At 50.1% G+C, this 23,574-nt stretch overlaps 2 protein-coding genes and 1 pseudogene across 3 annotated transcripts in view; 2 read left to right on the forward strand and 1 right to left on the reverse strand.

Moving 5' to 3' along the window:
- Window positions 1-432: 432 nt before the first annotated feature.
- KCNJ10 (potassium inwardly rectifying channel subfamily J member 10) overlaps window positions 433-23,574 on the reverse strand; it is a 30,224-nt gene continuing 7,082 nt past the window's right edge. The window contains exon 2 of the mRNA XM_010993109.3: window positions 433-6,095. Coding sequence (XP_010991411.1) covers window positions 4,956-6,095 — 1,140 coding nt within the window. The 3' untranslated portion in view covers window positions 433-4,955. The remainder of the gene's footprint in view (window positions 6,096-23,574) is intronic.
- The window catches only part of KCNJ9 (potassium inwardly rectifying channel subfamily J member 9), a 41,006-nt gene continuing 22,651 nt past the window's right edge, over window positions 5,220-23,574 (forward strand). Inside the window, exon 1 of one of the 2 annotated variants that reach the window (XM_064477895.1) lies at window positions 5,220-5,334. Coding sequence is in view for 1 of the 2 variants with exons in the window: in XM_031435987.2 (XP_031291847.2) it covers window positions 23,537-23,551 (15 nt within the window). In the remaining variant the exon portion in view is untranslated. Of the gene's footprint in view, window positions 5,335-23,048; window positions 23,552-23,574 lie in introns of those variants that run through there. The other variant, XM_031435987.2, reaches the window with a different exon arrangement.
- On the forward strand, window positions 18,908-19,876 carry LOC116148219 (mth938 domain-containing protein-like; annotated as a pseudogene).

Genomic DNA, 23,574 nt, shown 5'->3' on the forward strand with positions numbered 1-23,574 from the left:
GGGGGCTGACAAGCAATAGGGAGAGTTCCCCAGAAGGAACAGCTATAAAGCCCAGAAAGACTGTACGTGCCTTTATGGCATGTATTGTGTCTTCCATTTCTTTGTTACTTGAATGGTACTTTTCATGTAATAGGAACTTAGTTATTTGTTGATTTTCCTTGAATCTTACGTCAAATGTGTTCTAACCAGACCTCTTAGATTGATACCATCCCTTGCCTAGTGCCTGTTCCTGTGGAATGTTTTCCGCAGAGATCTCACTCTTGAGAACGTGTTGTTAATGGTATGTGTGGCCCTACTGTGTGCTGCTTGTTATTTTATCTTGTTTTCCTCAAAAGTTTGCAAGTTTCTTCACACTTTATGGGACTGTGTATTTCATGTATCTTGTATATCTCTTTTGTCTTATGACTCATCCCTAAACTAGTGTCTCCCAAATGTTACAGATAAGCATTTATTGATGATGATAAGAGATCCAGTTTTCTCCTTCTGTCCTTCCATTTCTGGGGAACAAGAGTCAGTGACCGTGGGGTCTGTTGCTTCAATTCAGAGTTGGATAGTGACAGTCAGGCCTTTTTCAGGCTAATGATAGATAATAGAAGAGAAATCCATCTCTTTGAGAACTGGGGCAAGAAATGCCCAACAATGAAACGAACAGACACATCGAGCCTTGAGGATATATAAGGAACGTCTACAGGGTAGCGTGGCAGGGAAGTTGGGTGTGCTATCACTGGCTGAAAGGGATGATACCTGGGTTCCCAAGCAACTTGATTCTCCTGGATTAAGCTGAGCCAATTTTCAGATTTCTAGGTCTTAACTTTTTAAAAATTCTTTAAAAACTGAGTTTAAGAGGTATTTGCTAGAGGATCCTAAAGCTAATGAAAGAAGGTATGGGAAAGGAGTTGGGGGAGGGGTGATAGCAGCAAACAGAAAGGGCCTGGCCACATGGTCAGAAGCTCTTCCAGCACAGCCCAGTTCCACCCTCCTTTCCCAGAGATGGGCCAGTGAGTTCAGGCCTTCATAAAAGCATTGGTTTTGATTTCTAAAAAAGGCTTAAGAACAGAGATTCAGCCATTTTATTTAGTAACTTGTTCTGAACAGACAAAAATAAAATAAACCAAAAAAACTCTCTCATGTCTTTTCTCCTAGGTACATTTGACCTGGTTTAGTCTTTAATGCAACGAGTGGAAAAACCATCCCTAGATACTTCTGCTTCAGTAGAGTTGGCCATTACTGAGCCCGGAGCCCAGGCTAACTTTACAGCAAAGGTAGTGTGTTATTTTACAAGTAAACTAGTTTAACTAGCACAGGTAAAGGACCAGGGGAGCCGCCTCGGGAGGGGGCAGGGTCCCTGGCTTGTAGCTATAGTATAACTGGCTTCTTTTCTCCACTCAGGCCTCAGAGAGAAATCCCTGGATGGTCTTATTAGCTGACAGGTTGGGGTAGGGGGTTGGGCAGGTTAGGAGGCAAAGCACAGAGTAGGGATTTCAGAAGCCTCTCCCCATCCCCTAGGGCAGCTAGTACCCCTGCTCATCATTTTCATACAGAAGTATCAAAGCTAAAGCAAGGGTACGCCCTCCCCCTGTACCCAGATGCCAGGCCTGGGGCTCTTCTAGCGTAGAGCATTCTCTTTGGGCTGCTTGCCACCAGAGAGAAAGCTGGGCCTCTGGCTTGGAGTATCTTGGGCCCAACCGCTCTTTAGTCCTGGCATTTAGATTTCTAGGGTTGAGGCTTCCCTTTAGTGCCTCCCACACACCTAAGTCTTCAGCTTCTCAGTTTAATAGCCATCACTTCCAGGGGCTGGAGCTGCAGTTGCCCCACCCTTGTGGAGGAGGGGGAAATACAGCGTACTTTAAGAGAGGGCAACGGGATTTTTTTTTTTACTGTGACGGGACACTGCTGGGAGCACATCCTAGATTTCCATGGAGTGTCCCCCGTCCTCATGCTCCTCTTATCTCCCCCTTCCCAGTCCTCTCAGCAGCATGGGGTTTATCAGAAACCTCAATGGATGCCTCTTTATTTCTGAAGAGCAGCTTCCACCCCTCCCTTTCCCATCATCAAACCTGAAAGCCTTCATCAGGTATCTCACTTCCTTATTGAAATGAGGATCACTGGTTGTAAGTCTGGGAATCTGGGGAGTCCTACCCCCAAACCAGAGCAAGGTATCTGTACCCATGCTAAGCTCTCTGAATACTTTCTGTACATTCAGTATATTTGGTCTTATATACAGCTATATACATCTCTCTACATATATATTATCTCTGTTTCTTTCTCCTTCTTAGATAAATCTTTCACATATATATGTATACATATATATATATATCATAGCTTAATTCCCCGAGCCTCCACCTACCTCTTGTCCACTAGCCCAAGTAAGACTCAAGGGTTTCATTGATTCCACTGGTGCCCCCAGCACCACCTTTCTCCTTTTTATCCTGAGTGTCCTCCCACATCAGTTGTTTTGCCCATCCTCTGAAATCTCCCCCCTTAAGGTCTGTGCTCAGTGCTCCCCTAATGTGGTCAGGGTCCCAATTTTCACCAGACCTGCCTGCTTCTATAGCTTGTCCAAATAGTCTGAAAGATGGTTTCAGCTCAGAGGAGATTGGGGTGTAGCCTAAAGAACCATTTAGGGTTGAAGAGGGGCTGGCGTGGTTCTCTGACAGGGCTTATGGGATAATAAGACAGGTTGTATTAAAAGGAGAGTGTGATTTAAAGTGCAGTTTAGAGCAAAGTCAGAGATCGTGAAGGAGAATCAAAAAGGGTAAGTCAGAAAGTGTTCTCTTCTCATTTTGTTATCCAAGAATGTGAGGAGTCTGGAGGCTTGGACTAGACAGCAGAGGAATGGGAAGAGTATTTCCCTCAGGAGAGAAGCAGCTGTGTGCAGAAGAAACTAGATGGGGGATAACTTGCTAATGGACAAGAAGATACACACACACACACACACACACACACACACACACACACACACACACACACACACACACACACACAGTGCTTTTTGCCCTGACACACTGAAAGAAATCAGGTAAGTCTAACATTGAATGAAGGTGAGAGTCCAGAAGCTGGCTCTTCACCTTCTGTCCTGTTTCAGATTTTCAAGTCATTCTGGTTCTTGTTTCCTTGAGACCTTGGGCATAATGGTGGGGTTTACAGTAAGTGGAGAATGAAGGGTCTTCATCTTAGATAGTTAGTTGAGTTCAAGGAGAGATCAATGTAAGAGTATCTTGTGAAGCTATGGTAAATGGTGACCATGGGTCCAGCCTCCAGATTTCGTGTTTCTCTGTAAGGCTCCACACACAAATGCTTGTCCACATTCTGCATAAGTGTGTAGCTTGTAACAGTTGGCTGGTCCACCTTAAACTGCCACTTGATTAATACAGGGACTCCATGCCAAACCTTTTGGGGTAGGGGGGAGTGTTCCTTGGTACCTAAATGAAACCAGGAAGCACTCTTGGGATTTGGGGCTTTAGAGACAGTTCTGGTGCCCATACACCCTTCCTGAGCCCTACCACAGTCCCTATCAGGGAACAAGGAATGGTCTGAATTTGATCTCTTAAACTATGCCTTTTAACTTGTCTGAAACTGGCCTAATGACAGAGGAGAGTAGAGATGAGACTGATACTTGTTTTATACCAAGTCTCAGGAATGGCTGAGGGAGTCCATGGTTACTTGATCAGGAGGTATAATTTCCTTCCCTCCCAGCATTGCCTAACAAAATAGCTGGCACTTGTTAGAAGGGCACTGGGAGGGGTAGCAGGGTGAATAGTGTCTGCCAGCCTCAGAATCCTGCCTCTACCCAAACCTTAACAAAGCATTGCCAATTCCCAGAGGCTCTATACAGTCGTCTAGAAGTCTGAGAATTTACTCATCCCATTTGGTTTAACTTTCTTGGGGCCTCTGTGCCCTGTGAGTCTAGTTTTAGTTGAGCATAAGTGTTAAGAGAGGAAGACCCTTGCATTTTCCCTCCCCTCCTCCAAAGTTGGGGCAAAGGGGAGAGTGGGCTGGGCAGGAAAGAATCAGAGAAGCCAGGGACAGTGTAATCTGGGACACCATTTTCACATCTTTCTATAGGGCCCAGGCGCTGGACTTTTTCCCCGGGAACATATTAGTGAGGGTCATCACATTCACAGGACATGGGGAAACAGATCCTCCCAGGGCTGCCTGGAGGATAGGTTCAAGGATTTAGACAATAGCTCTGCGTTAGTCACCCTACATCGAAGATGTATCCAGGTTGGGTGCAGGTGTGGTGTCTGTGCCTCTATGCTTTCTATTTCCCGGGTCAACCCCAAATCTCTGGGAGCAAAGGCATCTGTGTGGGAACTGGGTGTCCTAAGAGGGGGTCCACTTGAGAAACTAGAAAGAGAAGAGTGATGACCAAGGTCCTCGGTTATAATCAGGAATTGCCAACAAACACACCTTGGAAACCCTAGCTGCTTTCAACAGGGGTTGGTAGAGACTCTAGGATAAACTGATTCCAGGTTCCTATATTTCTGAGGGCACAGATCCAAAGGGCCCATCAGAGAGAGAGTCTTGCCTTGGGGAACTTGCTAAGTGGGCAGACAGAGAGGGAGGGGGCTCCAACTGCAAAGCACCAAACTTTCTGCTGGTGGTGGGTGGTGGGGGGCATCTATCCATCCAACTGCATGGTCCTCCTAATGTGAGTCTCCAAGCATGGCTGAGGCCTTCTAAGCCACTTCAGCCTAATTTTCCCTCTCCTTCCCCCATCTTGGCTTAAGGGATGTTTGGATCTTGGGGTGGAGGTGGAGTGAGGTGAAGAGGACAGTGGGAGGAAAACTTGGACTCCAGTTGGCCTGCGCTACCTGCAGGCCTCTGGATGAAAGAAGATGGAGTGGAGGATGGGAGCTGCTGGGGCTCTCTGGTAAGCCCGGGTGATATCCCTCACCCAGGGTGCCAAAAGAGGAGAAGAGACCGGAGGAACGGGGAGGTGGGAAACCAAGTCATCAGACATTGCTGATGCGCACACTAAGGGCACTGCCCTCCTTCTCAGCTTGCTCCCTTAATGACTCCTCCAACTTGAGCTTTTCGGGGTCGCCGTAGCGTACAGTGCTGTCACGGAGGCCAGTAGGAGAGGGCACTTTCACAACTTGGTCAAAAAGGCTGAAGTCTGCAATGTATTTGCCACTAGCTGACAGCGAGATGGCCGGTGTGAACTCATAGCCCCAAAGGATCTCTTCCGGCAGGTAGGAAGTGCGCACCTGGCAGGTGGCGCTGGTGGATTCCACTGTCCCACTCAGGATCAGCACCAGCTCGAAGTCACCCTCACCACTGCGAAGGGGGAGGTCTTTCAAGGGACTGGTCTCGTCCACCACATGGTAGAAGGTAAGGGGTAAAATGAGGAAGGGGCTGTCAGAGGCCGTGTCTACTTGGAAAGTCACATTGACCTGGTTGAGCCGGATGTTCTCACCCTCCTTGGTCTGGTGGGTCTGAAGCAGTTTGCCTGTCACCTGGCAGCCAATGAGGAGGCTCTTCCGCATATTGGCCACTCGGATCATAAGGCAGGGCTTCCCATTGTGGGCAGCAACAACCGCGTGCTGGCTGAAACGAATGGTCTCCGCCCGCTTCTTGGGCCGGGCGATCTTTGCCAGGAACGTACCTGTGATGAAGATTTCCAGGATGGTGGTGAGCACCAGCTGGGCGATAAGAAGCACGATGGCCAGCGGGCACTCCTCGCTGATGTAGCGAAAGCCGTAGCCAATGGTGGTCTGGGATTCAAGGGAGAAGAGGAAGGCCCCCGTGAGCGTGTGCACCTGCACCACGCAGGGGGTGTGGTTGGCCGGGGGGCCCAGCTCCAGCAGGTCCCCGTGGGCCACAGCTACCAGATACCACACCACACCAAAGAGGAACCAGGTGCCCGCAAAGGTTGCAGAGAAGAGCAGAAGCTTGTAGCGCCACTGCATGTCAATGAAGGTCGTCCACAGGTCCTTGAGGTAGAGGAAGCGCTTGTCAGCAATGTGCTCCATTCGCACGTTGCTGCGGCCGTCTTTTGTCAGGACTCTCCTCCGTCGTATCCCTGGGCCCATCAGGGGCCGGCTTTCTGTCTGAGTGGTCTGGTTGTAATACACCTTGGCAACTGACGTCATCTGGAGAGAGCAAGACAGCATAATGAGGGTTATTGCAGAAATCCGGCCAACTCCTAGCCACCACCCAGTGAGAATGAAGAAGAAACATTCATTTTCGTGCCATTTGTCCTTTTATTAGTAAATATTTACTGAGCACTTGCTATATGCCAGGCACTGTGGTACAAGATGCTGGTAAGTCAAAGAAGCATATGACATCATCCTGGCCCTCCGAGAACTCACAACCTGGTGAGAAAGATACGTGTTCAGTAAGCGAACAATTGCAAACCAATCTGATATTTGTAATTCTTAGGAGAGGCACAGAAGACAAATAGTAAGTTTACAGTTCCTTAAAGGTGGGAGTGAGACTAAAGAGGATTCTCCTGGTCTCCATTCACCACAAAACCAGTTCTGTGAAGATCTCTAACTCTGAAATAGGATCCCTCCCCACCCTCATGAATGGCATCAGCAAGAAAGACTATCCTGTTGAAATCCTTCCAGGCCAATCCCCCTTAACACACGCATACCCTTGATTCCTCCATTCTCTCCCCTACCTCCATGTCAGCACTCACTGGTGATACTAAGATATTTGTCAGGCTCAGAAGATAGCAGAAACTGTTCATTCTTCAGCCCCTCAGGACATTCTCCAAGCACCCAACCCATTTCACTTTTATTATTATTATTATTGTTATCATCATTATGGTCATAATCATTATCATCATCATCATCATCTGTTTGCATATCTGGGGAAATCCAGTCTGGGTTAGGGTCTCAGGTGGTGCCGGGAAGAACACAGACAGGACTGAGAAAAAAAAAAAAACAAGCAATAATGGAGGAGAAACATCATGCCGAAGCCTCCTTGGGGCACTGGAACATTTTTCCAAGGACTGGGAGAAATGCCAGATTGTAGGTGGCAAAATTGTCTTGACTGAGTGAAGGAGGAGAGTTGGGAGTGTATGTTAGTTTGCAGCCATGTCTGCACAAGTTCAAATTCAGGACCGCTGTTTGTCCTGATAGTAGAAAGTGGGACAAGGCTCTGAAATAGGAGACAGTTCACTTAATATAAGGTGCCTGGCACCCCTGCCCAAGGAGTAACTTGTACTTTTCCAGCAGAGAAAGAATTGTCATCACTTGAGCCCTTGGATTCCAGATCTGACGGCCAGACCTGGGAGGGAGCAGGTGATCTCCGGGGAGTTTGATTCTTCTTGGAGAACACAGAGAGGCTCTCCACATCCTCCATTCTGAGAAGTCTGTACCATCGCATCATTCTCCTTCATACTGCCCCCTTATCCTGTCTTCCCCATGGTCTTACCCCTGGAAAACTCTTAATTAGTTGGGTCCATTCATAATCCACCCAAGTAGACATTAAATTGAAGATCACCAACAGATGAGAATCCAAGAATACTCGGAGGCAACCAGGAGCCCATTTTACCCTGTCCGCTTGGAACTTCCATCCATATGAGACTACTCAGCCAGACCAGGATGCGAGCCTCTTTTCCAATATCCTTGGCTACTTTGGAGCAAGAAGGAAGCTCTGTAATTCTGAAGTTTGAAGAATTCATATCTAGAGCTCAAGTAAAGCCCCCTTCAGCACTCAGTAGTAGGAATATTAGTAAAAGAAACAACTGCCACAAAGCTCACATCTATACCATTTAAAGTTTACACATTAGCGTGCCTTCTCATTTGACCCTCAAACTCTTGAAGCGATGTAAAACCTCTATAGGAGATTATGAGGAATAGGGAAATCAAAGACAGATTCTAGAGAACAGAGGAAGTGCTGCTAAGTTGTGGGTGAGTGAGCACAATTTTCATCTTCAAAAAGAAAAATGAAGTACATTTCACAAACTACAGACACATATGTAAAATACCAACCATTAGCAAGATTCTAGACCGGAAGATTAACATTGTGAGTACCTGGGCAGGGGGTGGGGAGAGGCAGTTATCCACTGAACCCAGCGGAGGGTTACTAAGAACAGTCACCTCAGGCTAACCTAATCTCCTTCTGTGACAGGGTTACTAAATTGGCAACTCAGAGAAATTCAATAGAGAAAGTGCATCTAAGCAAGATTTTTGACAAGATCTCTCGTTATGTCCTTGGGGATAGGACAGAGAAAAAGGAACAGAATGCTTCTCTAATTAGGCGACAAAAATAAAAAATCAGTGTTACTGGTGAGTGGATTGTGCTAGCCTGGAATCAGTTTTCTAATGATGTACCAGAGAGCTTTATCTTTGGCCTTGCCCTAGTCGATGTTCTTAACACTAATTTTATTCAAAAATATAGAACACATGGCCAGCAATTATGCAGATGACACAGAGCTGGGACAGATTGCAAATGCAAGGTCTGGGGCAGAATTAGGATCCATAAGGAGCCAGATGAGTGGGCCAACTCTAACAAAAAGGATAAATGGTGGGTTACATATTTGGGTCCAAAAATTACCTGAGTACATTCTGCATTGGAAAGATGTGATTTAGTAAGCAGAGCCACAAAAATAAACTTAAGCATTTTAGCAGAAAGTAATCCAGTATGAGTTATCTATGTGTTCTGGTTGCCAAAAAAGCAATGCAATCTTAAGCTGCTTTAGTTGAATTAAAGTATCTAGAATAAAAATTCACAGAGGTGGATATAGCTCAGTGGTAGAGTGCATGCTTAGCATGCATGAGGTCCTGGGTTCAATCCCCAGTTTCTCCATTAAAAACAAACAAACAAATAAATGTGCCTAATTACCACCTCCCCCCAATAATTCAGTTGATTCTTCTCTGCTCTGTTCATTGCACACCTGCATTATTGAGTCTCAAGGAACAATCAAGACGTGAGAAGATTCAGAACCAAATCATATGAGTAACAGCTAAGGAAATGGGGAAGTTTGCTTGGAAGAAGAGAAAATCGGAGGGGTATGATGGCTATGTGAGAATATTTGATTTGAAGGGCTGCCGTGTGAACAAAGGTTTGGACTTGTTCTTTGAGCTCCAAGAGGAACAGTGAGTTCACACCACCAAGAAAAAGATTGATATGAAGAACATTGCAACAAATGTAGAAAGAGCTTCTCAAAAGGTAGAGAGTACCCTGTCACTCCGGAACCCCATGGAGGTGTTCAGGACAGGTTGGACATGCGCTTTGCAGAGATTCTACAGAGGAGATTAAAGCTTTGGATGGGAGGTTGAAAGATTGTCTTTACGTTTCCAGCTACATTGATGAAGGATTAAAATGCCTGCCTCCTCCCTGTCACACCTCCTCACTTTGTAGGATGACTTCAGGGATCCCGCATCAGAGTCCTAGCTTTGTTTGTGCTAAGGAGAGATTCTGCATATCTGGGGGAATGGAAGCTTTTGGGAGCTTTCCCAAGGAAAGCCTTGCTTATCGTTCCCAAAATGATAGTCTTATGATTATATATCATTTTAAAGTTTATAAAACATATAATTTGACCCCCACACCACAAGGAAAGTAGGAAAGGCATCATTTGAAATGAAGGCTCGGAGAGATTTGCTCCAAGTAGATTTGGAACCTGAACCCAGGTCCAGTTCTGGGGGCCAAAACTGTTAAGTTATAGCAACTGCTTCTGTGTACTGCAGGTTTATTTTCCTGGTCTCATGTTCTCAGGAGGGGGCCTCTCAGGTCCCCTGAGACAGAGAAGACAGAGGCTGGAGCTTCCAGAGCCCAGTGTTAAGGCGACAGATTCATGCTCACAGGAGACTTTGGCTTCGGGGTAGCCCTCTTTGTTGTGATTGCCGCCTCCAGCTGTGTGCCTGCTGTTGTCAGCCTTTGTATCTGCCTCCTCCAGCTGTTATCTGCTGCTCCCAGCTGTTGCACTACCTCCCACAGCCAGGCAGCTTTGTTCTCCACGGTTGTCAATCAGAAGCGGATAAACAATCAGCTCCACTCCACCCCCAGAGCTGGCCGGGCCCCTGTGAAGGGAGCAGGCCAAAGTTCTGGAAAGGGTTTGCTGCTGCCCCGCCTGACTCACACATGCTCTTTCCTCTAGAGGGTGCTGTTTCCCCAAAACAGTCCCAGCCAGTTACCAGGGACAGTAGCTAAAGAATTCTGAAAATGAAACCAGCCTCTGTGAGGTCCAAAGAGACAGAAATGGAGACAATCACGTTCTTTCCCCTCTGAAAATTGAACTAATGAGTCCTTCCCTAAACCAGAGGCCGGCCATGCCTACAGTGATGAGCAGCATGTTCCCTTCTGCTCCATGTCTGCAGATCGACCTTGAGCTTTCCTTCCTAGGCTGAGAGCTTGTGAGCTGTTTATTTCCCAGAATGAAGGACTTATCAGAGCCTTTCTCGGCTGCACGACGGCTCTGCAGGAAGGACCTTCCTCCTGTGGCTCTCATGACTAAAACTGACCGTTTGCTCCCCATAGCTGTCTGGATAGACTGCCAGCCTCTGAGCCCGGCACTCAAGGTCCTTCACGATTTGGTCTCTGCCTCCTTCTTGGCTCTGGTCCTGCCACTCTGCTACATGTACCCTGGACTCCAGCTCCACAAAGCTTCTCACTGTCTCAGCCCTTTCTCCCTTTGGACCCGCTTTTGCGCTGCCCTGCTCCAGGCCCAGCTGATGACCCCCAGCTTATCTTTCAAACTCAGCCAGAGCATTAGTTGTTGGTTTGAAGCCTCCTTGGCCCTCAAAGAAATAGCTTTTCTTCTCTAGCTCCCCGTCCCCAGCACGGGTTTACTAAGCCTGATTTGTACACATTCCTATTTTAAAATATCGTAGTGCTTTGCAATGGTTTGTTTACCATCGTTTGCCATCTGTGAGTTTTCAATTTGAGGCCACAGACTGAATGTCACCTGTTTCCCCAATACCAAGTGCATTTGTTAAGAAAGACCGAGTAAAGGGGTGACTGGAAGAGCCTGTTTGGACACACGAGGCCTGAGTGAGGGCTGCAGCCTGGCTCTACCTCATAGGGACCCAGGTTTCCACAGGATCTGCTGGCGCTGCAGATGTTTACAAATCCTTTTTTTCAAAAGGTGAGAGAGAGCAAGTCCCGAGGCACCGGTGGAGCTCCTTTCTGGGTCAGCTGTTCCCTTTGCAGGAGGATGGAGGGGGAAAACAAGCTTTGTAAATAGCTATGGGCATTGGAGCGAACCCTGCCAAGTTAAATGACCAGAAAGGATGCTTCAGCCCCGTCCCAGGGGCAGTGATGGAGGCTGCAGGTTAGGGCTGTGCACCTTCTCCTAAAACCTGTCAGGTTGGGGATGGTGCAGGGAAGCAGCTCTGGGCAGAGCTTTATCTTCCCTCTGTGGCAAGAACAACCTGACTGAAGGAGCTTTGGGGTCCTAATCTTAAATGCATTCATTCCCACATGTGAATGAATCCTCCTTCTCCCACCTCTGCCCCTCTTTGATTTCCTAAAGAGTTAATGGTGCCATCATCCTCTGAGTTACCACAGGAAATCTTGGGATCACCTCCAACTCCCCTCCTTCCTCATCTCAATATTCATCAGATGCCACGTGCTGTGGATTTGTTCCTTGTGTCTCTTGCCCTTCATTTCATTGTCTTACTTCAGGTCCTTAATACCTTTTGTCTGAATCATCAGCCTCCTACTCAACTCCTGTCTCCATCCTTTCTCTCCTTAAATCCTTCCTACGCTGCTACCGGATTACTCTTCCTCGGTTACACCTCTGATCACGAATCAGTGCACATGTATCCACTAATTTACAGAGCACTTTCAAAAGTTATTCTCATGACATTCCTATGAGGTATTAAGGTTATGATCCTTATTTTATGAATGAGGGAACTGATACTCAGAGAGATGATGTGACTCTGTAAATTAAGGTCTTCTGCCTCCCAAACCTCTCTGCCTCCAAACTCCACTTCTCGTTTCTACTATAATTGTCGCAGGTCCTTCCCCAGCTCTAGCCCTTCTGTCTGGGTTTAGGTTTGACAGATGATGTGTCCACTAGCTATCAGAGAGAAGTCCAACTCAGTCTGACACACAAGCCTTGCGTGGTCTGCTTCTGCACCTCCTCTCCAGCCTTATTTGCTGCTGCTTCTCTCCTGTGGCAAACTTCAAGCAAACCAGCTGTCGCCTGCTCTCTCATACACACCCATGCTTTCCTGCTTTCACATGATTGTCCATGCTTGTCAGTCTTCCTGGCATCGCCTCTCTCTTTGTCTCCACATATCCAAGGTATCTTTCAGAGCCTCGTCCAAATGACTCCTCTTCCATGAAGCCTTCCCTTCTGGAATGATGCTGCCCACCGCATAGGCAGATCCATGTGGTTTCTGTTGTATTTTCATGTGTCTATACAATGAACATTTGCTGGATGCCAGAGTTTAAGCAAGGCACTGGGATTCTGGAGGTGAATTGGATATAGATTCTGGCCTTGAGGACCTTACAATCTAATAAGGGAGGCAACCATAAAACGTGCAAGAAGCACCATGGAAGAGGGGTCCATAAAGAGCTGGAGGAGTTTGCAGACAGAGAGGTGACCAGGCGGCAGGGCTGGGAAGGTAACTAACAGGTATTGACTGAGCAGCTATTATGCGTTAGGCACTGGGCTAAGTTGTTGGGGACTTTTTAATGTTAACTCACATAATCCCTGAAACGATCCTACAGGAATATTATTATCCATATTTATTACTGGGAAATGCTATCAGTAACTAACAACCAGGAGTTTTTTCCTCCATACCTGACTGTTTCACTCAGGGACGACTTCATAGAGAAAGGTGGCATTGGGACCGAGCCTGAAGGATAGGCAAGACTTGGACCCTTGGAGACTGGGATTTGGGGGGAGGGCGGTCAAAGAGAAGCCCCCTCCAGGGAAGGGAGCAGTAGGAGCAAAAGGGATAGCACTGAGGAAAGGCAGGGCCAGCAGGGGGAGAGGAGCCAGTCACTTTGGTCGAAGTGTTGGGAGCACATGAAAGGCTAATAGGACAAATTCGGAAAAGAATGATGTGCTCTGATCCCAGGACACCCTCCTGCCTTGTGGCCAGCTTCCTGTGATTAAAGGTTGGGCCACAAGAACAAGAGGCATCAGCCACCAGGGTGGGTGTGGAGGGCTGTGCCTCCCCCAGGGATCAGAGGCAGAGACCGGCCTCCTCCCCGAGGTGCACCAGCTGCGCCCATTACAGGGCCGCCGGGTGAATTTCTCTGTGGACCACGGCGTACTTCAGGGAAATGGAAGGAGAGAGAGGGAGGGGACTCGCATTTACTGAATGCCTAGTTGAGACCAGCACTCCCATTTCGTCTTTGCAACTCCTCTGGGGAACAGAGTTTTTACCTTCGCAATTACTCACGAAACTGAGGTTCAGAGAGCCCGGGCGGCACAACGCATGAGCAGCGGAGCTGAGGTCAGTACCTCGTTCTGGCCACATTACTAAGCACTCGCCACTGTAGCTTCAGGTTAATACTATGGTGAATTTGCCTTCACGTTGCAAATCCGACACTCAGCAAGCAGAGAAGATGACACCTGGAGCGTGTTAGGGGCCAGCAGAAGCCAGCCAGGGGTGAAGAGTTCACGGGCAAGGACACCCAGGGTGTATCTGGTGGTTGGCGGTGGTGCTGTTTTTTGTGTGATTGCTCCACCGCGGTGCTCCTCCCAGGCTCGCAGGGCAGGTCTTTATCCTCCCCGTGTCCATCTCTCGGGCTCTGCTTCCCACTCTCTTCTCATCTCTTCTATTGTCGGCACTGCCCTGCTGGCCCATCTCACATTTCATGCCGGCTGTTACTGAAGTGTGTCTCCCCGCTTCTGCCCTCCTTTTCACCGTCCTCTTTGTCCTTCCTCTCCCTCCACATCTGTCTGGATCATCCTTTCCCCTCAGAGTTTCTTCAGCCTCCCATATCGCTTCCTGGAGATCTGATTTTGGAAGTGGTGATCTGGAGGAAGAGTATGCTCTCCACCCAATCACAGCTCTGACCTTCGAATTCCGTGTCACAGGGTATCTCCATCCTCATCTCAAGGCCACATTAGTAGAGGTGTTCTAAGCCCTACAACCTCCTATTCTTCCTGCTTCTTCCCTCCAGAAAAGAGCTTCATGACTTAGGGGTTTGGAAATGGGCTCAGAAAGGCAGGCAGTTTCTAGGAAGTGAGAAGGAGGTGGTTTTTTCCCCCCATTTTTCATGGGTTATTTATTCCCAATAAAAAGACATAACTTTTAGAAATGGAAACAGAAAGTTTCCTTTATAAGATTACAAAATTTAACTGTTGTGTGATCCCAGTGCTCTTGGAGGAATTCATGTGTATAAAAAGAATGAAAGGACCTATAGGGAATTTTCATTTCCTGCTTACTCCTCCATCTACATCTCATTTATTTATTAAATGCGAATGAGATGTCTACTGTGTACCAGGCCCTGTCAGTCCAGTCCCACACCTGCATCCCACACCTTCCGTCTCCTGATCTGTAGACCTGGAGAACTGGAGACGTTCACAGGCAGCAAGATGGATGTTGGTACCTGCCCCATGAGGTGGTGAGGTCTGACCTCAAAGGGACTCCATCCCAAGAAAGTTTCGTCCAAGCTTCACCCAGAGTCCTGGGAACCGGGCATTGGAGCCAGGCGTCAAATCCAACTCAAGATATGAAGTGTTGGGGTCTCCTGCCTATAGCTGTGAACTAATCTAATTATTTTAGGCTTGAAAGTATGGGAATACTTGAACCATCACTGTGGAGTGCAGATAAATGAATGGGTGGATGGAAATAGGAATCATAGTACCAGCTGACTCTGTCCCAGAAACTGCCCATCACGCTCAAGTGCTATGTGCTGGGGTGTTGGGGGCACCCCGTGCATAAGCAGAGGGGTCGTGAGCACGATCAGCCTCAGAACCTGAGGCTGGGCTGGTCTCTAAGGCTTAGCTGTAGCCAGGTTCTGCCCCCACCACTGGCCTTGGTGGAGCGAGAGAACAGCTACTCAGCCTCCTCTCACCAACCGTATTATCTCTGTTGTGGATACCGACTCCAGCTTGAATAGCGACCTTGGAAGCCTTCAGGAGGAGATCAGCTGCACTGGGGCTGAAAAGAAGCATTTCTGGGCTTCCAAGTGTTCTTAATGAGAGGGGGGAAGAGAGGAGAAAGGAGATGGGTGTAAAGGAAGGGCTGGAAGAAAGGCACTGCGGGATTATGTAAGGCCTCAAGGTTGCGAGAAGAATGGAGCTGGGTTTGGGGTTCTTTTTAAACTTTATGTCTTTGTTCATTAATCTCCCTCCTGTCCTGCCCCAAAGAAAATAAACAAATAGAAATGGAGCCAGATGCACACAAATCTTGAGGTGGGGAAAAAAGGGGCCGTGTGTGTCCGGGGCCCGCCGTGCCCGCTGAGTCACTGTTGCCTGTGTCTCTTGCCCTCCAGGCTCCTTCCCCTTCCCGCCCATCCTCTAGCCCCAGCCTGACACAGGCCCTGGCCCAAGGAAGAATAGGCTTTTCTTCCCTTGTGTCAACGTTTGGAAAGTTCTCATAGTCTGATCAAAAGAAAGGATAAAAGCCTTCAAAGCATTTCCTGGGAGCCTGTGACCTCCGTCTGGCCCTTCTGACCCCACTGTGTGTTTTCTGGTCAAGAGAGGGAGGAACACAGAGGTGGGGCCATGTCAGATGTTCTCTGTCCAGACACCACCCCACCCTGTCAGTGTGGGCTGATCAGGACCCTTGCCCCTTCCTCCACCCCAATCCCCAGGCCGTGCCTTCTGTCCCCTACAAGAAGGGAACACTGTTCCTGCAGAGAACTGCCCAGAGAAGGGTATCTCAGGGACCTCCACCCCTTGCCCCAGCTGAAGAGGAGGGATGACTTCCTGGCACACACAGCAAACGGGGACTGCCTCTTTGATGCACCTGTCCCCCCACCCTCCATCCCACACCCCTCCCCAGCACACTCCCTCTCTGAGTCACCATCCGGCCACAGTGTCTGCTCCTACCCATTGTCTGGGGCCACAGGGCTGCACATCCTGGTCCTGTGTGAGGAGCCTGGCACTGTGCAGAGTTCAACTGAGGACAAAAGATGCACCACGGCCTCCTGAGCCCCACTTCCAGCAATACTGAGAGCTTCCTGGCCTGGCCCCATCTGGGTCCTCACCTCCAAAGAACATCTCCTCGGAGATGTTCAACCATCCCTCCTCACCTCGACCAAAGAGCCAGAAAAGTCAGTCCAGGTACTAAGATACAGCTGGAAGCAAAGGCATTAATATAAGTAACTTCTGTTGTTATTGTTCTTCTGCTGTTATCAGTAAGACCTCAGATGCTGAAAGGTTCCCAAGGACAACGGGGGGAGATTTCAGAGGGGCTAGGCTGGCGATGACCCACAGGTCTGCTCAGATCTCTTCTTCCTGTGTCAGCCTGCCCTGACTCTGATCAGTCACCACCTGGCCCAGGCTTCTGAGATTCTCCGTAGGGGGAGAACCTAAGTGATCCCCAAAGACATTGGTTGAGGAGATCACCCTGGTTTAGACGTTAGCAGTATTCTTCCAGACAGAGCCCCCTCAGGAGAGTTCACCCCTGTGCCCAGCTGCACTTACAGTAGAGGGAGCTGGCAAGACTACAGATGGGTGGAGAGTGCGCGGAAGGGAGGAGACTTCAAGCTTCACCTGGCATCTGCCCCTGGGCCCTGTGCTGAAGATTACCTCCCCACCACCAGGGGGCAGGGCTCCCCAGCCCCAGAGGACCGCCCTTGCCTGAGCAGCTTGCTTTCTCCCACCCTCCTCGCCCCTACCCCTGACCTAGCCCACTTCTTATATTGTTAGGTTATGAAGTTGCCAATTCAAAAAAAAAAAAAAAAAAGTCCCATGTTAGCAATAGTAAGTGGTCCGATCTACTGATATTTAATAACAATAGAAGCAAGAGCATCAGCCCCATCAGACTGTGAGGCTCTACATTCTCCAGAGCACATTGGAAGCAATTCCCCTTGATCCGCACAGCCATGCTGGGTGGCAGTTAGGGCAGAAGGAGGCTCCCTCCAAGGTCACAGCTGACCTAGCGATCATCAAATCCAAGGGCGTTTGCTCAGTCCTCCACCCCAGCGGTCTCTACATCATGTGAGACTGATGACCAGCCTGTCCGTTCTGGACACTCTCTCCTTTGGCTCTTACTGCGATGTGGTGGGGGACCTGCTGATTTTTGGAGACCTTCATTAACTCTAAAGTGGGCCTGCCACTTCTAGGTTTTGTGATTTGGGGCAAATCACTTAAACTCTTTGAGTTACCATTTCCTTTATCTGCAAAAAGGGCCTAATAATAACTACCTCTGCGCAGTGCTGGGAGCACTGGCCGAGCACACGTAGGTAAGAGCACTTCATGGGGTCAGTACTATGTGCAGAGTCTCACTGTCACTCTCTGACATGGTCCTCCAGGTTCTCTCCTCCCTGGCTCTTTACTTTTGGTCCATCTCTCTTGCTCTGGTCTCTCTGCTCCCTGAATTGTTGGTGTTTCTCAGGGACCCACCCTTGGCTCTCAGCTCTAACCACTCCGCTCTCCCTTCCCCAGCTGTGTCAACCACTCCCACGGAGTCCACCCACCTCACATCTGCCCAGTTCATCCAGTACTTACAGACTCCCTTTATCTGGAGATCCTAGTTTTAATGTGTTCAGACTCAAGTCCTCTCTCCTCAAAAGGGAGTCTTCTGTGCTTCCCTTGTTGTTCGCAGAACTACCCTCCAATCAGCGCCCACACTGGAAACCTTGGAGTCGCCCTCGGTTTCTCTCTCGCCCCTCATCCAGTGGGTCACTAGGTCTTAGCAGTTCTGCCTTTGTGGGCTTCTCTCCACCTCCTTTGAGGCTGCCCTCGTTCTCTTTCACCTGAAATGCTACAATGAACTCCCAGTCTTCCCGCCCACGACCTCAACTCCCTCGCCTCCACCCCCTCGGCTTTCCTATAGCACAGTGATATCCCATTGCTCCTGCTCTCCGTCCTTCAATGAGTTACAGCTTCTGTAATAAAACCCAGACTGCTAGACATGGCATTCCAAACCTTTCACCATCTGAGGCCACTCCAATTTTCAGAGCCCTTCCTTTTGGTATTTTTCCCTGCATGCCCCATCTTCCAGCTGTAGAGAACCACTGTTTGCTCTTCTAAGACATGACCTGCACACCTCCTGCATGTCCCCATGCTTTTGTCCCTGCAGTTCTCTCTGCCTCGAATGCCCTCCAAATATTTACTCACCCTCTACGCTCTGGGGACATTTTGCCACATCATCAACATAGCACTCCTCTGTCCTTCCTGAGAGACTGCAAGCTTTTTGAAGGCAGAAATCTGGTGCCTTTGAATTTAACCTAATTGATTAGTATCAAGGAAGGACTTAGACATGAAATCCCTGAGCTGATTCTGGGCTAGAGATGTCAACCATACTGCATGTGGGTCATCATTTCCCCACCTCCTACCCTTAACAGATACCACTAATTCATCACAGTGCTTTTTTTTTCCTCACTGAGCCTCAGAATCTTTCTCAACATAGTGGTACAGAGAGCCATTTTTCCATTCAATTCAGTTAGCCTTCCAAGTGAAACCTATTTGTTTTTCTGGCATGTCTGGGTCCCAGCCAAGGGTCCCTGTTTATTCTTCTTTCCCACTATTTGCCACTCTGGTCTGTGCCATTTACTAGCTCTGGGAACTTCAGTCAATCTCTTCATCTCTCCAGGGCTCAGTTTCCTCACCTAAGGAGGTAATAAAACCTTCCATTGTGTGGTCGGGATTACATGAGATAAAGTCTGTGAAACCTGTGAGGTCCTTATGCAAATATAAGATATTATTATTAGCCGACTTTGCAGAGGAAAGAAAAATATCTACCAAATTAGAGAAACTAAAGCTCAGAGAGGTAAAGTCACTTGCTGAAGCTTATTTAATGGCAAAGCCAGAACATCTGCCTCCAAATCCCATGGACCATTACTTCTGTTGCCTCTCCACGCCCCAGTGGGCTTGACGATGCCCCAGCTAACCCCCTGCCCTATTTCTCCTTTCTCCGGGGTAACAGTGACCCATGGGGTAGGACTTACTACAGCTCGGGAATTGGAGGAGGCTTCCAACCCACCTCCTTCAACCTACCTCCCTATAATTCCCAGGATGAAGCTCCCTCCAAAACCTGTTCAACCTGCCAAGAGGTGGAAAAATTGTTCAGTGAAGGATGCTGCATAGTACCCAGTTCCTCCATCATGCCCTTTGGCCCCTTGCCCTCCTGCTTGCCCTCAGCCTTGGTGGCTCCAGGCAGCTGGCAGGGTGAGAGGTAAAGCACAGAACCGCTTGGGGTGGCAACTCCGAGGAGAGAAGGCACTGGAGATGAGTTAAGTTCCTTGAGTCTTCCCCTGAAATTGCTTCCCTCTCATGGGAGCAAATGTAAGTACAAGGCTCTGCTAAAATCTATAAGGACTGCAAAGTGTGGCCAGGGGGAAGTCGGGTTCGGGGCTGGAGGGAAACAGGAACTGAGCACTCCCCTGGTGTGCAGCCTGCAGATGTGCAGGAAGTTGTCGAGAAGGGTGTGCAGGCCCTTGTGATTGACTGAGGGATGAGTGAGGCCTTGAAGGTACCCCCATCAACTGTGGAGCACCTCGAGAAATAAGGCACTGCTGTGCGGGTCCTCCAGACGGAGCAGGCAGCGCAGGAGGATAACGCTTAGTTACCCAAGGTGTCAGGGTGGGAAGGGTCTTCCATTCCAGCTGCTGGTAAAGCCTTAAGAGAATAAATCACTAAGCGATGACTAAAAAAATTAATAGAATATTTTTTTAAAAGCCCAGGATAGTGAAAGGAGGGGACTGAAGAGGATGCCCATGGGGGCCTCCGCATCACCCTGCCCTCCCTAGGGGGTGGGGAATACCATAGCCCTCATGTTAGCGGTGTGGAAACCAGACTTGGGAAAGTGAGCTGACATACCCATGAGGGCCACTAGAAAGGAAGGAGCGACTGCAAGTTGAACCCAGGCCTGTTTAAACTGAGGTCTGCACTTTTCAACTGGCCACCGTACTGTCATGCAAAGTCCTGATGACCTGACAGCTCTGGGAGGTCCCCGTGGCCATCCTGTTCAGTCCCCTCCTTTCACTGAAGAGGAAGCCAAGACCTAGAAAAGTCGAGTACTTTCCCACAACCACACAGCTGGCTCGGAGCACGTGTGCTCTTATAGCAGAATCAGCAATAACCCTGGCTTTCTTCTTCATCCCAACCTCACTTTTCCTCCAAGATCCTTTCTGGACCCCGGGGTCCTGAAGGGCCAACCTTGGAGTGTCATCCACTGAGCTCTTCCCCATCCAACCACAGCCCCAGCCCAGAGGTGTGCAGCGTGCTCCTCCCATCAGCAGCTGGCCCAGAAATACACCAGCCAGAAGAGCTAGAAGAAAGAGCAAATACTGGGTCCACTGGGAGGGGACAGATTAAAAAATGTTCTCTGCTAGGGGCTGTGAAAATGGTCAAGGGAGTTTTCTGAGACAGCCGGAAGTCCCACTGCCCGCAGGGGCGCTGAACCCCTTGGGAATTACCTCCCAGGCCAGTCGGCCTTTGTTCAGTAGGTGACTAAACTGGGCCTCTCTTTTTTATCAGGGGAAGTGAGTGCCCTACCTCTCTCTGTCCTTGCCCTTTGTCTGGTGATCCCTTATACCTAGGAAATGCCTCCTGGTAAGTCAAAATGTACGTGCTGCTGCCCAAGCAATTTATCCTTATTCTTGCCCTTGGTGGAGGTGGAGACCCACAGGCACCCTGTGCTTCTGACACAGATTCAGGGAACTGAGCCACCTTCCCCAACAGCTGTCCTCTCCTCTCCTTTTGTGTCTCAGGTTCCATGTATGAAGAGCAACCTCTGACCCTCACACAGAGAAGCCGAAGGGGGTCCACCATCACCCGGGAGGGAATCCCTCTCCCCTTCCCCAACTTTCTACTGACTCCTTATCCACACCCTCATTTGAAGAGAAGGCCAGGGGCAGCGGTGGCATGAAAGCAGAACTAGATTCAGAGGCTGTCTCACTGGCTGCCCCCTTGCTGTAACTCACTGCCTGAGTGCAGCTGGAGGGGCTGAAGTACCTTGTGCAGGCCTCTGTCTCCAGCAGGGGCATGTGAAGGGCCACTTGGAGACAGAAGCCCCACGCCAGAGCATAAGGGCTGGGGGAGGTGTACCCCTGCATGGAGGAAGACAGATGGGTGAGGCGGCTTAAACAGAATCTGGCCACCAGCCAGGGAGCATTCTAGGTGAGCGGTGGGGTTGAGGAATAGAAGGGTCCTGCAAGAATCTTTGCAATTCTGACATGAAGGAAACACCATGGAAATCAGCATTCAATAATATTTGCAGATGAGTAGGCAGATATCAGCTTAGTTCTCCATCTAATGGAGTTTCTGCAGCTATGACCCCAACTACCACCCCAGGTCCCAGCACACCGTTGTGCAGGCAGCCCTCAACTCCTTGGGATCCTGGTGGGCCCTCCATCTCTTCCCTTTTTAGGGTATCTGCTCCAGACTTTCAGAAGATGCCCCAGACCAGAATAGTAGGAGAGGCATAAATATGCCCTATAGAACCCTATACAGATATAGGATATTAGCAGGGATGGTCAGAGCCAGGCCTCATGAAGGACTTGCAACCCACAGAGATCTCAAACGCTAAACTCTAGCCGAGAAGGCCATGGGGTTTCTCTCTCCAGGGATCGGGTCAGTAGCAGAGTGGGGCCCATGGGAAGGTAGGAAAAAAAGGAAGTAGGCTCACCTTGCCCAGAGGCAGTCTAGGGTCAAGGTGACCTTTTGAGGTTCTTTCTAGACCCAGAATCCTATATAAAGTCCCTGCACCTGTTCTCCCTACCCCACGCCAACATGCCTCCACTCTTTCCAAGGAAGATGGGCGAAAGATAGCTCTGTTAAAATCCCACATGGGGTGGGTCATCTGAATGAAGCCAAGAGGCAGATAGTGACCCTCCCCCACCAAAAAAATAAAGCCCAGAAAAACACCCAGAGGCAAGAGACCTCCGCTTTAGAATGGAGTCCCAGTCTTGCCACCTGGACACATCATGTCACCTGTCAGAGCCTCACTATAAAATGGGGAAATGACAACGGTGCCATCTACCTTTCCGGGTCTTGAGAGGCTGTGACTCCAGGTGCACCGGGAAGGTGCAAGTGATAGTCACCCTGCGCCTGCGCCTGCGCCCGGCAGGCTGAGGTTGGTCGTTCCCACATCGCTCCATCCGGCGTGCTCTGCTCGGCTCTGGGGTGGAGGCCCTAACTCCCCAAACTTCTCCGTGGTCGGTGGGGTGGGGGTGCTGTGCTTAGAGTTCAGAGGAGGCGGCTGTGTCCGTGGTTAACATATAAGCAGGTGTAGTCTGGGGCAGCAGGACATTCCCCGCCCCAGGGCTACATTCTCGAGGTCACAACAAGTGCAAACTTGTTATAACCTGTGTTGGAGCAGCAGGGGGCAGCGAGGGCATGGGTGGGGGGCGGGGATGGTGCTGAGCCGCCCGAGGCTAGCGGAGGGGTGCAACGTAGATAGGGGTGGGGGAGGCGGAGAGCGGGTGTGCAGGTGCATATGCAAGTGGAAGGTGGAGGGGGGGCGTGGCGTCTGCGAGCGTGAGTCGGCCTGCTTGGGCTGGGCACATCCGCTCCAGCGTGCGTATAGGAGCCGTGTGTGGGGCCGCATACATGAGCGTGTGCCTGTGTGTCTCTGCATATATGAGCCCTGCGGTGGGAGGAGGCAGAGAGGCGGGCAGCCACGGCCCCGGCGGCTGGGCATGTGGAACCGAGGAGTGGGCAGGCTGCAAGTGCCCCTTACCCTCCGCCGGCCCCACGGAACCTGCATTCCAACTCCATCCACAGCCTGTCCCTGCCCCCTGCGAGCCGGGGCCTCTCCCCTCCGTGGGCCCATCCCCCCAGCCTGCCCAGGGAGGGAGGGTTGCCTCTTGCCCATCCCCCCTGGCCCTGGGCCCACTCCCCCGCGCTCGCTGGGCCTGCTGGACACTGGGTGGGTTGGGGGTGGTGGTGGGGGGAGGCTCTGAAAGCAGGTGACTGTTTGGGGGAACTCGGGGACAGAGCCCCCATTGTGCCCGCCCCGGAGCCGCCTCAATGGAGTTCTCCGGCACAAAGGGGCTTTGACAATGGGCAGGACATTAGTATGCAGAGCCAGCCCCTCGGCCCTTTCCCTGTCCCACAGCCCAGGGGCTGGGGCTGGGGGGGTGCTGGCCTCGAGGGTGGAGGCAGGGGATGGGGCACGACTCAGACTGAAGAGATCTTAGCCCACAGGGGCTCCCCTGGGGGCACTGCCCAGGAGACAGGGGAAGAAGACTAGACCAGGGCCCCCAAACCCTGCCACTTTGCCAGAAAGGACTTTCTAAGTGGAAAAAGCCACGGGACTGGGAGGGAGGGGGAATGGGGGTCTGTGGGAGGCCAGGCTCCTCTGTCCCAGGCTGGGCTCTGGAAAGAAGCAAGTGGGCAGTCTGAGCCCACCCACTTTTGGCCTCAGTTTTACCATCTATTCAAGGGAACGGTGTGGGTGGAAGAGGAAAAACGGAGCCATAGAGAGCAAGGTTTCAAACCTAAGCCCCCTCAAGTCTCTGAGTTGCAGGCTTGGGGGCTGCGGGTGGGATCTGACGCTCCGGAATGCTTCTACTCAGGGTGTGTGCTCAGGGTTTGGGGTA

The sequence above is a fragment of the Camelus dromedarius genome, chromosome 23 (assembly GCF_036321535.1).
Source record: "Camelus dromedarius isolate mCamDro1 chromosome 23, mCamDro1.pat, whole genome shotgun sequence".
NCBI classification, from domain to species: Eukaryota; Metazoa; Chordata; class Mammalia; order Artiodactyla; family Camelidae; genus Camelus; species Camelus dromedarius.